Source organism: Microtus oregoni, unplaced genomic scaffold, assembly GCF_018167655.1.
Source record: "Microtus oregoni isolate MIOR12 unplaced genomic scaffold, Mior012 000036F_ref0000092, whole genome shotgun sequence".
Classification (NCBI taxonomy): Eukaryota; Metazoa; Chordata; class Mammalia; order Rodentia; family Cricetidae; genus Microtus; species Microtus oregoni.
This window is the reverse complement of record NW_024543095.1, coordinates 13310536-13326651: the sequence shown is the minus strand read 5'-3', so window position 1 is coordinate 13326651 and position 16116 is coordinate 13310536. Positions and strand designations below refer to the sequence as shown.

Below are 16116 nucleotides of genomic sequence, written 5' to 3'. Positions count from 1 at the left end.
GTGCCTCCCACTTAGATACTAAGTTTCATGACATCAGGCTAACGTATTTTCTTCCTACCTTATTTTTTGAATTTACTATGGTGTTTGATACGTGGTAAATTACCACACTTTCTTTCTGAGATAATAAATTCGTCTGCTTATTTACTTTGTTTAACTATTTGATATAATGTACTAAAGCCTAGTGCATATATTCTTTGACACCATATCTCATTCCTACAAATACATCCAACAGATGACTGTGTATGTTCATCTAAAAAGTTCTTGATAGTAGGATTTAGTAATCTTTTCTATAATTATCTCCTTTGATTATATCTATACACTGAGAATCAATTAAATATCTCTTAACCATGGAATTATTAAGTTGGGGCTTATTTATATAGCATCATGAGTAAATGGACAAAATTTGTGTGAAACCATGGATATATTTAAAAATATATTTGGTCAAGAAGTTGGCACAAAAGAAAACATTTGGTTAAGTTTAGAGACAGCATCAACATAGGCAATATTAACAAATAGTTTCAAAGGTTAGGATAATGGCTACCTTTGGAGAAGAGGTTGTCTGGAGAATGGGTGTGGGTGCCCAATTGCAGTGTGAACATTTGGTTGTTGTCTGGAGGGTGGGACCAGTGCCTAATTGCAGTATGAACATTTTGGTTGTTTTCTGGAGAGTGGGTTGGGTGCCCAATTGCAGTGTGAACATTTTGGATGTTGTCTCGAGGCATGGTGCCTCCACTCTGAAAGCAGGATCTTGATGAACCATTCTCTATACTTCATATTTCAGCAGAAAATGTTATAAAGCAAACAACAACCAACAACTTGGAGTTTCTTGCTGCTAACTCTCTGCAGGTTGGAAATGGCCTACAAGAAGAAGGGGAAGTTTTGATGTGATGCTTTTCTGAGGTGGTGAATAGGGATGAGATAAACTCCCCTTTTTAGGACAGCAAAGGTTTAGCAATGCTTTTCATCTGTCAGGACTTCCTCCTTTATTTTGAATCTTTAATTCTAAACAATTTTGACACAATCTGAGTAGCTAAGATTTGCCTCAGGCTTTTACAAGAAAAATGAAAATTGCTTTAGTATAATATTTTTGGAAAGGTTGCAAGTGGTTCCGAAAAGGGCTCTGGAGGGTTGTGTTCTTGGTCGTTCGTGCCACCTTTATAGTGGGTAATAACAAGATGCATAATGCTTTCCCTTTCCACTTTCAGTGCACACATAAGAAGAGAGATAGAACATCCCCATTGTCTCAGTGTGTCTAAGGCTTCTAAGAAGAAATACTATATTTATGCTTCCTAGTAAATAGTTCCTGTTTATTCTTGATGGATAGGCAAGTCTTATCATGTGGAAAAAAAATTACAACCGCAAGTGAATTTCAGCAAACTTTAGTAGGTGGCTGTTTTTTTTTTTTTAAAGTAAATGACTACTTAATTGGAGTCTATACATAAGACAGCTTGATAAAGTAGAATTAAATCCCAACCCAACTTTTCTTAGGAAGTTTACATAAAAATTGGAACTAAAAATTATAAGTAACTAAGTCATTTATGTTCAGAAATAGTTTTCTTTTATGGTTTGGAGTTGACCATCAACATCTGCATGCATACAAGAATTTAAGTATGTACCAGTAGTGGATAAACTTACTTGATTACAAATTTTTTGACTGGATAATTTTATAACTTCTATAATTTATAGCCAAATGTTTCTGTTATGGGGCTTTAGCTTAAACTTCAGAAAAACATAATAGCAACAACCACCAATGGAGACAATTTGTTTTATGGCAGGTGACACTTTTTGTAATTATACCATTTCATTCCTATAGGAAAAATATGGCTCATTATGCAAAACACCAATATTACATTTTATTTCGATTTTCTAAGAATGGTTTTCATTTTTTAAAAGCTCATTGTATCTAACTATGCATGAAAGGATGCAATTATTTTAGCTTGACTTTTCCAGTGAAGTCCTGTATCTAGATCGGTACCTATCTGTTTGTGTGTCTGCCTGACTATCTATCTATCTATCTATCTATCTATCTATCTATCTATCTATCTATCTTTTTTTCTGCCTTAACACATATGCAACAATTTGTATATGTTTGATGAAAATTTAGATGGCAATTGACCAAATCACAGCTATTATGGAATCCTCTTATCATAACAAAGCTATCTATGGCCATAGTTAAAATCAGACAAGGACAGAATGGAAAAATAGGTTCTCTAAGAGAACAAGAGATACTGGGTTAGTAGTTAATAAAATCAGAAAGACAGAGTTTCTAGGACCAATCACAACAGGCAAAAACGATCAGGGTGTGACTCAGCTGGGATACAGAAATTCTGTGCTTCAATTCTGGAACCTCATTTTCTAACAATTTTCTTTTATTGTGTCAGTGTTATTACACATCTTTGTTCGCCAAGAATTTTCTTTTTATTGCCATTTCTTATTTTCTTCATTAAAGTTCTTTTGTCAGCCTAGGCAACCATGTAGAAGAGAGACAGAAAGAATATAAGAGCCAGCAGATCTGGAGGAATGCTATAAAATGCTAACTTCTGGAACTGGCATTCCTATTATGAACTCACATCAGCTGCACAAGATCAATACGACTAAAGTTCTGGCATAGATGGGAGGTTCCCTTCAGGCCAGTCCTTTACTGAGGAGCTACTGTCAATTAAGTGAAATCAGTATCTAGAGGACACAGTTGCATGACAATAGTTATTTCAACATTAGTCACAAAAATTAAGGCAAGGTATGGCATTTCTATGAGTAAAACAATAGCTGCAAAATATGATAAGTATCCATAATGAGGCAGAACTTTAACTGGCAAAAGAGGAGGGTAAAATAGAAGGTGACAGGCAGGGAGAGTTAAATAACACTAAAGAATATTGAACAATCCATAGGGAGACATAATATTTTATCAGTTCATGTAAAAGTGTCTGTGTGTTTATGACTTAAGCATAACAGCTATGCTATTATGCACTTTTAGTTAATACCAAGAACAAAACAATATTTTAGTTCACAGATACTGATGAAAAACAGTACAGCTGACATTATTTATTTATTGATTGATTTTATTGATCTCTACATTTTTCTCTGCTCCATTTTTAAGTGAGCAGGTAAGTATCCAAAATTAGAAGTCACTGGTAGCTCCCAGTTTAGACCCTTTTTATGTAATGACTCCAAAAGCTGAGGATGGAGGTAAGGTGCTAAAAGGGCTCAACACTGATGAAATAATTTTGGAGCCCATGTTCATGCTCAGAGTGGGTATACTGACCGTGATTCTGAGCCTCAGTATAGCAGACTATCTGCTACTGAGGAATCTATAATATTTAGACCTTGAGGGTTTGAAGAACCAGAATTGATCAACCTGCGAAGGCACCAGTTTAGGGTACATGGAGGCAATTTAGAAATTTTTTTTTGAAGTATGATTGGCAATGGAAAATAAGGAAGTATACAAGGTCTAAGAACTAAGTGCTTTATGTTAAAGATGGTGACTGTGAGTCTAAGATATGTCAATCATCCCCAAAGGCATGTTAAAGACTTAGGGACTTATTACATCAAGAGACCCCTTTACTCCCAGCTATTTCTATGGAGAAACACCTGTTATTTATGGTTTGGAAGTCCTACAACATTTCAAAATGAACAGAAACTGTCAGGAAACACCCACACGAAGATGATTCAAGAAGGAAATTAGTTTGAAACCAATGGCTTGACACATGGTAAAAATATTTCTCACCTACTAAATAACCAGGAAAACAATAAAATTCCCAGAAGATTACTGAGGTACATTTCAATATTTATTAAGCAATCAACCAAATACATTTGATACGTGGAAGAGCTGTTTATGGTAATAATTAAGAAATAAGCAGAGTAGAATGAGTAACAGCAGCAACAACAAGAACACATACATACACATGCATACATAAACATACATACATACACATGCATACATACATACATACATACACATACATACAAAAAATAACACAGAGTGTGGGGAGGGAGAAAAGGAGAGGAAGGCAAATGTTTAAGAACTGATTAAATAGGAAACAAACTGGATAAAGATATTTTTTAAGTCATCTTAAATGAACACAAAGTTCTGACACAAGAGAGAGGTACTACATGGACTGAAAATATGAAAGCAAGTGATGGGAATAGCCAAACCCTGTAAAAGCCAGTGAAAGATAAATGCATGAGAAAATTTATCTTTGTGGAGAAGGCAAAGGAAACCAACAAACAGTTAATTGGTAACTGTATTTCTTTAAAAAAGAAAGTAAAAGAAAAATAATAGACAGAGCTCTTTGTTAAAGTAGCCATTACACATTGAAAAGATCTAATTCATACCTGGAATGCTGACCAAAAATTGTCAAACTGAGATATAGGTTAGCTAAACAAAGTTAAAAAAAAAACTTGAGGCAGACCAAGAGACGAGAATTTATAAAACAGATTTTTGAGAATAGCACAGCACAAAACTCGTCCAATAGTGGAAGAACACACACAAACCTCAAGAAAGAAAAATTTTAAATGAGTGTTTTGAAGTTTTAAAGAATCAAAACTGTAAAAATAGTTATTAATTCAAAGAATTTGACTAAATGCTCTGTTGTGTCATGTACAGTGAGATATGCTTCATCACTGCAAGAAAAAATTGTGATGACTCAATAAATAAGGTTGAGTATATAAAACATTTTGTATATAAAACATTTGTATATAAAACATTTTGTATATAAAACATTTTGTGGCTGACATATACTCGATGTATAGAAAAAAGGATATTATATGAGTATTAGAATAAAAAATAAAAGACTGAATAGTGTGTGGAAAGTTGGATAATCTTGTTAGTTGCCACATAGGAAACGAGAGGAATTAAATGTCAAGTCAAATTAAAGTTAAGTAGAAGAAAAGAGTCCTGGGAATCATTGTAATCCCATGATATTGATATAAGTTTTATAACTGGAAAGTGTTAAAATTTCTAAATAAGTCAACAAAATGTGTAGCATCACACACAGAAATCAGTGTTGATGCAAAGTAACGGATATTGGAGATATGCATATGCAATACCATTAAATATAATAAAGATAGGCTCACAGAGGGAAATTTCAAAAAATATCACAAAGATATGCTTAGGATATTATATATATATGACATGATTGCATAAAAGGTCTGCTAGGCATATTTAAAAAAAATGTACATGATTCCTGTGTACTGACATGGCGTAGAGTCCAGAAGATTGCTGCAAAGCAAACTGAAGTGTCTACAGAATGTGCATAGGATTTGCTTTACTATTTTAGGGGTATTACCCTGTCACTCCCAAAGAAAAACCTAGTCTTTTGAATTTTTCTAACATTGCACCAATAAAGTGAAGTTAAAGGATCTTGTAAATTAAAATATTTACGTTTCACATGAAGGGTGTAAGTCAATGAAAATATAACTCCAATTCTACAAAAATGTACTTAGGCATGATAGTTTTTATAATACATGCACATGGACATGACTATTTAATTAAAGCAGGCATGAGTTTTGTGGACCACTGTGTTAATGGGACAACTGGTTATTACATATACTGAATAACCTGTTAAGAAAGAAAAAGAGAGCTTTTCTAGCCAGTCAGCAGGCAAGCTCCCTTGCAGGCAGGCTGTTCCAAAATCCCCATTCCATTGACCAGAGCCTGTAAGCTACAAGTCCCACTCTGCCCCCAAACCCTTCTCAGTGAAACTCTGAAACATAGCCTGCTACTACACAGAGAGGACCAAGAGGTGAGTGACCACCCACCCAGCAGGACACCTTACTCTCTAGGCCCTCCATACTGGGGCAAAACCGTGGGCACCTCACTCATCTGCCTTGGTTTCTCTAGCCAGCCAACTGACCAACTCCCTGACGGTAGGCTTTCCCAACATCCCAAACCCACTGATTAGACCTTGTAAGTTACAAGTCCCACTCAGCTCCTAAACCTTCCTATCCCCCGTTACCTCAAAGGAACTATGAACCAGAGGCTACAAATACACAGACAGGACCAAGATTCTGCAAATACACAGAGATGATCAAGAGAGAAGACAAAGAAAGGAACTCTGAAACACAGGTTGTAGCTGCACAGAGTGGACCAAAAGAGCAAACTGAGAGAACAGACCAAGAGAGACCTCAGTGGCTCCCTGAGACACAGACAGTGACAGTACAGAGCAGACAATAAACATTTCCCAAAGACACAGCCACTGATAGGCTTGGACCAAGAGGTAAAGACGCTGCCAGTACCAATTGGAGGAAGAAATGGGTAGGCACCAATGCAAAAATTTGTGCAACAACCTAAAAAGCAAAATGTAACACCAGAACCCAGTGGTCCTACAACAGGAAGACTTGATCATCTTAACCCAGAAGAAGGAAAAGAAAATGACTTTAAATGTAACTTTATGAGGATGATGGAGACCTTTAAAGAGAGAATGAAAAATTCCCTGCAAGAAATGGAGGAAAAGACAAACAAAAATTGGAAAAACTCAATAAATGTCTCCAAAAATGCAAAAAAAAAAAAAAGGCCAGGAAAGAAAAAGATCAAACAGGTAAGCAAACAGTTCAAACAGTTCAAGTGCTGACTGAGTTTTCTGTCCTGCCCAGTTCCTGCAGTCATTAAGTCCCAAAGAAATCACACAGAGGTCTACATTAATCATAAACTGATTGTCCCATTATCTTAGACTTCATATTAACTCTTATAACATATATTAGCCCATTATTCTTGTCTATATTAGCCATATGGCTCAGTACATTTTTCAGTGAGGCAGTCACTTCTTCCTTCTTCTGTGGCTGGTCAGTACTACAGAGGAATGTGTTTCCTCCTTCCCAGAATTCTCCTGCTCTCATTGACCCACCTCTACTTCCTTTCTGGTTGTCCCACCTATAATCCTGCCTGTCTACTGGCCAATCAGCGTTTATTTAAAACATAATACAGACCATTCTTCTACACCACTTCCCCCTCTTTTTTTTTAAACAAAGGAAAATATCCATAGTTCATATTTTGGGAATGTGGGCATAGTTTTCCAGGCTACTTCCTGCTAGTTGGGGGCCCCAATAATCTTATGGGGACCTAAAGAAAATTTAGAGTTATGATTAAGTCCTGACTGGAGTATCCTGTGAGGTTTGATCATCTCAAGCAGCATCTTGAATCTGTTCTGGATGTAGAACTCAGACATCTGAGCCATCTGTTTCTTCTGGATATTTCTCAGGTGGTCTTCCTTGATCAAACCTGATTTTTCTTAACTCAGAATGAATCCACAGCTTTTCATTTTCTGTGGAAACAAAAGCAAAACCTCTTCTCCAAGGTAACATAACTTTGACTTCAATTTTGAAGTCAAGGTATTTACAAAATACTTATCTTGGATTAATTCAGCAGCATGTATAAGCAAATATTTTTTTAGTAGCTGTTGTTCCTTCCTCAGCATTCAAACAATTCAAAGACAGCATAATAACATATATTATCCAGACTCTCTGTGTATTTTTCATCTTTATGTGGTTTTAGTTAAGCCTCTATTTCTTTTACTTTCACTTTTTGGTTTTTTGAGACAGGGTTGCTGTATATCTTTGTTTTGTTGTAGACCAGGTTGTACTTGAACTCACAGAGATCTGTCTGTCTCTGCCTCCCAAGTGCTAGGATTAAAGGTATGTACCACCACACCTTGAATTCACAGAGGTATTCCTGCTTCTGTCTTCCAAGTGTTGGGATTAAAGGTATGTACCACCACACCCAACTGCTCTCTTTCTTTGTTTTTTTTTTATTTTAAGGACTCTAACCTTTTTCTTTTCTCTCCCAAGCCTGCATATATTTTTAACACACTGTAAACCATTTAGGGGTTTTCTTTGTCTTTGAATCTCTCTTTCCTGTATCTTTCTCTCTTTTTCTGACCACGTGAGTCTTTAATTTGCTAAGCAATATGAAGAGGATGAAAGCTGTGGCTTTGACAGCTAGATCTAGCTCATTCCTTAGCTTTCTGAGATTCCAGCCTCATGGCAGAGGTACCTGCTGTAGCCATGTTTATTGCCACAACTCTATGGTGTTTCAAGGTCCCTGCCTGCAAGCAAGCTGCAACAGTGTGCTCACAAACCACACTCAAATGCTCTGTGGCTGGACCTCCTACTTGAAAGAGTCAGAGTTTGTGCTGGCAGGACATCCCAGAAAGCCAGCATTTTAAAACAGCATGGCTTTTTTTCCTGCAATGGGTGAAAACTAAAAAGCATGTGCTCATCTTTTCATCAACAACATTTAAGTGTTTTGTGGCAGCACCTCTTAAAAGAGCTGTAAGGTTTTAAAGCTAATGCTCTCTTAAATGAGAGCACTTCCTCTTGCAAGCAGAGCCCACCTGAGAAAATGCTGCTATCAACAAGCTGTGCTTAACTATTCTTTTTTTGCCTAGAATTACTTCCCAAGCTCTGTCAGGCTTTATGTGGATACAGTCACCCACACATTGGGCACCCAGTTCCCACAATCTTTAAGTCTCAAAGAAATCATACAGAGGTCAACATTAGCTATTATCTGATTGTCCCATTAGCTCAGGCTTCTGATTAACTCTTATAACTTATACAACCCATTATTTTTATCAGTGTTAGCAACAAGACTAATGAGGCAGTCACATCTTGCTTCTTCTGTGGCTGGTCAGGACTGCAGAGGAATGGGCTTCCTCTTTCCCAGAATTCTCTTGTTTTCATTGACCCACCTCTACTTCCTGTCTCATTTTCCCACCTATAATCCTGCCTGGCTACTGGCCAATCAGCATTTATTTAAAACATAATTGATAGAATACAGACCATTCTCTTATACCATTCAAGACTTGAAGGCTGAAATAGAGGCAATAAAGAAAACACAAACCGAGGAAATTCTGGAAATGGAAAATCTGGGTAAACAAATAGGAACTACAGAGACAAGGATAACCAACAGAATATTGGAGATGAAACAGTGAATCTTAGGTGTTGAAGATAATATAGAGGAAATGCATTCATTGGTCAAAGAAAACATTAAATCCAAACAATTTTTAACATAAAACATCTAGAGAATCTGGGACACCATGAAAAGACAAAACCTAAGAAAAATAGAAATAGAAGACAGAAAAGAACTACAGCCCAAAGGCACAGAAAATATATTTAACAAAATTATAGCAGAAAACTTTCCCAATCTAAGAAAAGATATATCTATGAAGGTACAGAAAGCTTACAAATATATACTGGATCAAAAAGAAAACACACATCAAAACAAAAAAAAGCAAAACAAAGAAAAAACAAATTTAAAAAATCCCCTTGCTATAAAATAATCAAAATCCAAAACATAAAGAATAAAGAAATAATATTAAGAGCTGCAAAGGAAAATGGTCAAATAACATATAAAGGTAGATTTATCAGAATTACACTCAACTTCTCAATGGAAACCATGAAAACCAGAAGGTCCTGGACAGCTGTGCTGCAGACAGTAAGAGAGCATAGATAGATGTAAGCCCAGACTACTATATCTGGTGAAGCTTTCAATCACCATCAGTGGAGAAAGCAAGATATTCCATGACAAAACAAGATTTAAATAATAGCTATCCATAAATCCAGCCTGACAGAAAGTACTAGAAGTAAAACCCAAACCATGGAAGCTAACTGCACCCACAAAAACACAGGCGACAAATAACCTCACACCAGCAAACCCTAAAGAAGGGAAACACACAACACAATTACTGAAAAATAACAATGCTAAGAGAAAAGTGCATAGCACTAAGTGCCTACATAAAGAAAGTGGAGAAATTTCACTCTAGTGACTTAACAGCACACTTGAAATTTCTAGAACACACACAAGCAGACTCAAACAGGAGATGTAGAGAACATGAAATAATCAAACTGAGGGCTATAATTAATAAAACAGAAACAAAGAACACAACACAAAGAATCAATGAGACAAAGCAGTTGTTTTTTGAGAAAATAAACAAGATAGAAAAACCCTTATCCAAACTAACCAGAAGTTAGAGAGAGAACATCCAAGTTGTTAATGAACAAGGGGACATAACAACAGACACTGAGGAAATCCAGAGAATCATTAGTTCATACTACAAAAACTTGTACTCCACAAAATTGGAAAATGGAAAAGAAATGGAAAATTTTCTGGATAGGTACCACATAACAAAATTATATCAAGGCTAGGAAGACAACTTAAATACACCTATAACCTGAAAGAATAGAAGCTGTCATCAAAAACCTCTAATGCCCCCCCCCCAAAAAAAATCCAGGGCAGGATGATTTCAGAGTAATATTCTACCAGAAATTCAAAGAAGAGCTAATACCTATACTTCTTAAAGTGTTCCACATAATAGAAACAAAAGGAACACTGCCAAATTCTTTTTATGATGCTACAGTTACTCTGATACTGAAACCACAGAAAGACTCAACCAAGAAAGAGAATTACAGACCAATTTCACTCATGAACATAGATGCAAAAATACTCAATAAATAAATGGAACATCTTGAAACTGAGAAGCTTCTGCAAAGTAAAGGACACAGTCATTAAGATGAAAGGTAGCCTACTGAATGGGAAAAGATCTTCAGCAATCCCACATCAGACAGAGGACTGCTCTCCAAAATATATAAAGAACTCAAGAAATTAGACATCCAAATTCCAAATAATCCAATTAAAAAATGGGCTACAGAACTAAACAGAGAATTCTCAACAGAAGAATCTCAAATGGCCAAAAGACACTTAAGGAAATGTTTAACATCCTTAGCCATCAGGGAAATGCAAATCAAAACAACTCTGAGGTACCATTTACACCAGTTAGAATGGCTAAGATCTAAAATACCAATAATAGTTTATGCTGTAGAGGGTGTGGAGTAAGAGAAGCACTTCTCCATTGCTGGTAGGAATGAAAACTTGTATAACCACTCTGAAAATCAGTATGGCAGTTTCTCAGAAAACTGGGGTCAACCTACTCCTGGACCCAGAAATACAACTCTTGGGCATATACCCAAAAGATATTCAATCATAGTACAATTACATTTGGTCAGCTATGTTCATAGAAGCATTATTTGTTATAGCCAAAACCTGGAAACAACCTAGATGCCCCCAACCAAAGACTGGATAAAGAAAATATGGTACATTTACACAATGGAGTACTACTCTGTGGTAAAAAGCAATGATTTTTTGAAATTTGCATTACTAATGGATGAAAATAGAAAAAAATCCATCCTGAGTATGTAGCCCAGGCCCAGAAAGATGAACATGGTATTCACTCACTCATAAAGGCATATCAGCTGTAAAGCAAAGGATAACCAGGCTACATTACATGACCTTAAAAAAGCCAAGTAACAAGAAAAACTTATATAGAACCACCTGGGAAGGAAAAATAGGCAAGATCACCTGACAAAATTGGGAACATAGGGATGGGTAGAGAAGGGATGACTGAAGGGGAAGAGAAGGTGAGAAGGGGAAGGGTGAGGAGAACTTGAGGGAGCCGGATAGTCAAAATGGAGGAAGGGTGGAGCTGAGAGCAAGGAAAGAGATATTTTGATTGAGGAAACAGCAAAGGACCAAACTAGACCCTCTGAATGTTGTGACAGTTGTATGCCTAGGCTGGACTGCAAGGCCACTGGCAGTTGCACGAGGATTTATCCCTACTGCTTGACTGGCTTTTGGGGAACTCATTCTCTTTAGATGAATACCTTGCTCAGCCCAGATGGAGCATGAAGGGCCTTGGATCTTACCCAAAGAAATTTGCCTTACTTTCTCTGAGGAATGGAATGAGGTGGGGGTCTGGAAGAAAAATGGAAAACAGGGGAGGAGAGGAGTGAATGGGAATCATGACCTGTATGTAAAATGAAAAAAGATAGTTTGATTTCTTTTAAAAAAATAAAATAAAAACTAATAAAAAGAATTATTTTAGCTACATAGATTTTATGCCATTTTATTTATTGATGATTGTCTTTATAATTCAGCTGATGTGTCATTTGTGGAATTTTGTTATACAGTACCTAACAATTTTTATGAACAAAGTGATTAAATTTAATTTCAACAAAAAAAGGAAAGAAAAGGAGAGGGTTGAAGGTGTGGCTCAGTGGCAAAGGACGCTTTCAAAGGGCCTGAGTTTGTTTCCCAACACAAACATTGAGGGGTTCACAACCCACCTGTAATTGAGATTCAGGACATCTGATGGTGTCTTCTGGGCTCCTCAGATACTACATTCATATGCCCATCCCATTCTCCCCGACTGAAAATAAAGATAAAATCTACAAAGAAAAGACCAATTAGAAAACAATAGGGAGGATGGGAGGACAGATAAAAATAGGACTGTCTTTCTTTCCTCTCACCTTCCTCCCTTCTTTTCTCCTTCACTTTCTTTCCTTCTCTTGTGGTCCTGATCAGCCATGGATGTTAGTTATTTCTTTAGTCTTTATCACAGAATTTGTTTTAGAAGGCTAAAGTTATTTCTCAAATGCAAATGACCAACTAGCTCATCTGCCAATGAGATGGAAGATGGAATTGTGACTTCAATGCTAAGTTAAGTGGAAGGAGAGGCAGTGGTGTATCAATAGCATGAGTGAAGAAATTTGGCAGCAGGATCTTGACATTTAGATCATGACTCAGATGTGATCATGCTAGAACCAGAAACTGGCACCATGGGCTCATAACTCTGTAGTTTCCTAGTTATTTGAAGAAACTGGAGGAGTTAGTTTTTAGATACCCTGGAAGTCAACAATGGAACAAATGAACAATTAGTTCTCAGCATTAATTTTCATCATTTTTATAGTATTGAGAGACATCCTTTTTTTAAAAACTAACCCTTAGCTGAGAAAATACATTGAAATTTCAATCTGTGTTTTCTTGATGATCCAAGTCTCTGATTTCATTATAAAACACACGGAGCTATTAAACTCAGCTTTCCACATGCCAAGTAAGCTGCCTATTGAGTCCTTTCCCCATGACCTTACAGAATTATCTACTTCCACTCTCTTCCTTTCCTCACTTATCATTCTTTCTTTCCTCTCTGCCTGTTATCTCTTTCCCACTACTTTTTAATTATAGCAGCAGCTACTCTTCTATCAGTCAAAGCAAGTTGCTTACCCTGATTCTGGAACTTGCCTTACAAATAATTGGCTTTTGAGGAAACCGTAAGGTCAGACTCAATCCTACCACTCTGACATTTATGAAGTTTGGCTAATGATTGGATTTCCTTTTTTCCCTCCCTCCCTCCCTCCCTCTCTCTCTCCCTCCTCCCTTCTTCCCTCCCTCTTTTCTCTCTTTCTTTTTCTTCTTTCCTTTTTTCTATTCCTTTCTTCCTTACTCTTTCTTTCTTTCTTTCTTTCTTCCTTCCTTTCTTTCTATATGATCTTATCACATAGCTCAGTCCATCTTGAGCACATTGTGTAGTTATGGCAGGTATTAAACAGGTAAGTGATGCTCTTGTATTCAGTATAAGTTTTAGGATTATAGGTATGAGAGACCATGTCCAGCTGAAGGTATAGCTATCTTTCTGTTTAGTTTTGTGGTTACTTTTGAGATATAGCAGAAGAGTTAGAAGATTTATCATTCATAGGGAAATTTGAGTTATTGGAAAGGCATTTTTAAGGCTTTCTTTTAGAAGACTTAGATTGCATTACTGGAGCCAACAGTTTGTCTGGGCTAAGATCTAATAGTGATATTTGATGATAAAATAATTTTGCTAGGTTGAAACTAGAAAATAAAGTGATAATTTACACTGTTTTCTGGGCAACAGAAATGATAAATGATTGGATAAAGAAAGGGTAGCCTTGGGTTGTTTGTCATGTTTGGAACTGAGCTGAAAGGTTATTTAGAAATGGATGTTTAATAACTTTAGATGGGGCTATATCTGCTGGACAGTTAAGACAGATTTATTTTTGTTTTAGACCTTAACAAAAGGAATGTTCCTCACCAAACTATGCAGCTGGCTTCTCTGTTTCAAAAACAATATTAAAGGACAATTAAGACATAGATTCTGGAAATAGAATGTCTGCAAATCTTAAATTCTTCTCTAAGCACATCTATGACCGGGGGTACACAATTCCTGGCTTTACAACTATGTTCTGGACATTGTGTTCTATTAAAATTATGTACTGAAAAGGCAAAAGATTTATACGATCTGAAAAGAAAGCAGAGTATTAGAGGGGAACTTGTAGAATTGGATTTTCTCCTTCCACCATGTGGGTTCCAGGATCAAACTCGATCAACTTTGGAGATTGAGACATCTTGATGGCTTTTAAAAATTACTTATCTGTTTCTGATTATTATGTGTGTGTATATGTGATGTGGATATGAGTGCACATGTGCCATGATGGGTGTGTGTGAGGTCAGAGGAGAACTCCGTGGAGGCAGTTCTCACTTTCCACATTCGTGTTGGCCCTGGGAATTGAACTGAAGTCACCAGGCTTGCACAGTAAATGCCTTCACCCACTGGGCCATCTTGTAGACACCACCTCAAAGTTTTTATCCTTTTCCCTCCAACTCCTGAGTTACAGGCCAGAAGCTGACAGAAATGTTTTATTCAGTGATGAGATTTGAACCCAGAGCATCAAACATGCTAGCCTTGCCCTCTCGGCCCCCATGCCGCCCTGGCCACCTGTCTCCAAAACCCTCTGGCTTCTACTACCAAGACAGATGGCACTCAATGTTCTGTTCTAGCCGTTCTTTCCCCACTGTGAGCAGCATCCTGAACTGCCTGGCTGGCCACATTGTCTACATGATGGGAGATTCCACCCTTCGGCAGTGGTGGGAGTATCTGCGAGACACCGTGCCCTCTCTGAAGCCAGTTGATCTACATGTCCAATACCAGGCAGGTCCCCTGATGGCTGTGGACACAACTCGGGGGACAGTGTTGCACTGGAGGGCCCACAGCTGGCCCCTGCGCTCTCGTCGCACTCCAGTGGCCTCCTTGCACTCTGTGGCCAGAGTTCTGCATGGCCTGGCCGGGGGTCCCTACACAGTGGTGGTGTTCGGTTTGGGAGCCCACTTCACCACCTTCCCTCCATCCATCTTTGCTCGAAGACTGGCAGGGATTCGGGAAGCTGTAAAAGCCCTGCTGGACAGGGAACCCAGTACTCTGGTGGTTATCAAACTGGCCAATACTGGCTACAAATCCGTGTATGGCAGTGACTGGCTCACAATCCAGGTGAACAGGTTCCTCCATGCTGCCTTTGATGGTCTCCAAGTGGCCTTTGTGGATGCATGGGAAATGACCTCCAGCTTGGCTGTACCAGACGACATCCACCCAAAGAGGCTTATTGTCCGCAATGAAGTGGAATTATTCCTGTCCTTCATCTGTCCCACCTGAGTGCTCCTGAGGGACCTGAGAATGAATAAAGGCAGAGCCTGAGTTGGGGCCATCAAAATGGTGGACAGCAAATGATGGGTAGCTGAGGCTACCCCTGGCTCACCCACTGTAACACTTGGGTCACCATATTTTATACATCTTTCTATGGACCACACGGATAAGTCTAATTTTATATAAATGAGATGATATTAAAAACAAATTATGTACTGAAACCTAATCCCAATAGCATGTTAGGAGACAAGGGCTTTGGGAGACAACATGGCCACCAGAGAAGAACATTCACAAGTGGGATGAGTGTTCTTACTAAAAGGAAACAAAAAGCCGAGGTCTTTTCATTTACCATTCGAAGCTACAACAAAAAAAGCATCTTTAATTAATGAGGAAATAGAAGGTCTTGTGTCATAGGACCTGTGACTTCCTTCATCGTGGACTTGCCAGCTTCACAACTATGCAGAGCACACTCCTATTGTTAGAAAATCAGACAGTCTCTGCTATGTTTTTACAGTAGTTCAAATATTGACTATTGAGGTTTATCCTATGTCTCAGTTTCTACAAGTGTGAAATAGATATAATAGTACTGATTTTGTAGGCATGTGATGACGTTTACATGGTTGATTTTGTGTAAATCAGTGCAGGTGGCACATCAAGTTTATCACATAAGAAGGTCCTGCTTCTTTCTTAGCAGCCTTTAAAGATGATTTTGTTTAAGAGGTGTGTATTCAACACAGAGCCAAAATGTATTGTCTTCCTGACACTACTGCAGGCGTTTAGTCTTGTCTTTGTTCTCCTACAACATATACAGAAGCAAATGTTATAAGTGAAGATCTATCTATTCTATGATTGT

At 37.6% G+C, this 16116-nt stretch overlaps 1 protein-coding gene across 1 annotated transcript; it reads left to right on the top strand.

The window, feature by feature from the left end:
• The first annotated feature begins 14519 nt into the window (after positions 1 to 14519).
• On the top strand, positions 14520 to 15272 carry LOC121432834 (NXPE family member 3-like). The gene has a single exon (XM_041630973.1). The coding sequence runs from the start codon at positions 14520 to 14522 to the stop codon at positions 15270 to 15272; it is 753 nt and encodes a 250-aa protein (XP_041486907.1).
• Positions 15273 to 16116: the final 844 nt, after the last annotated feature.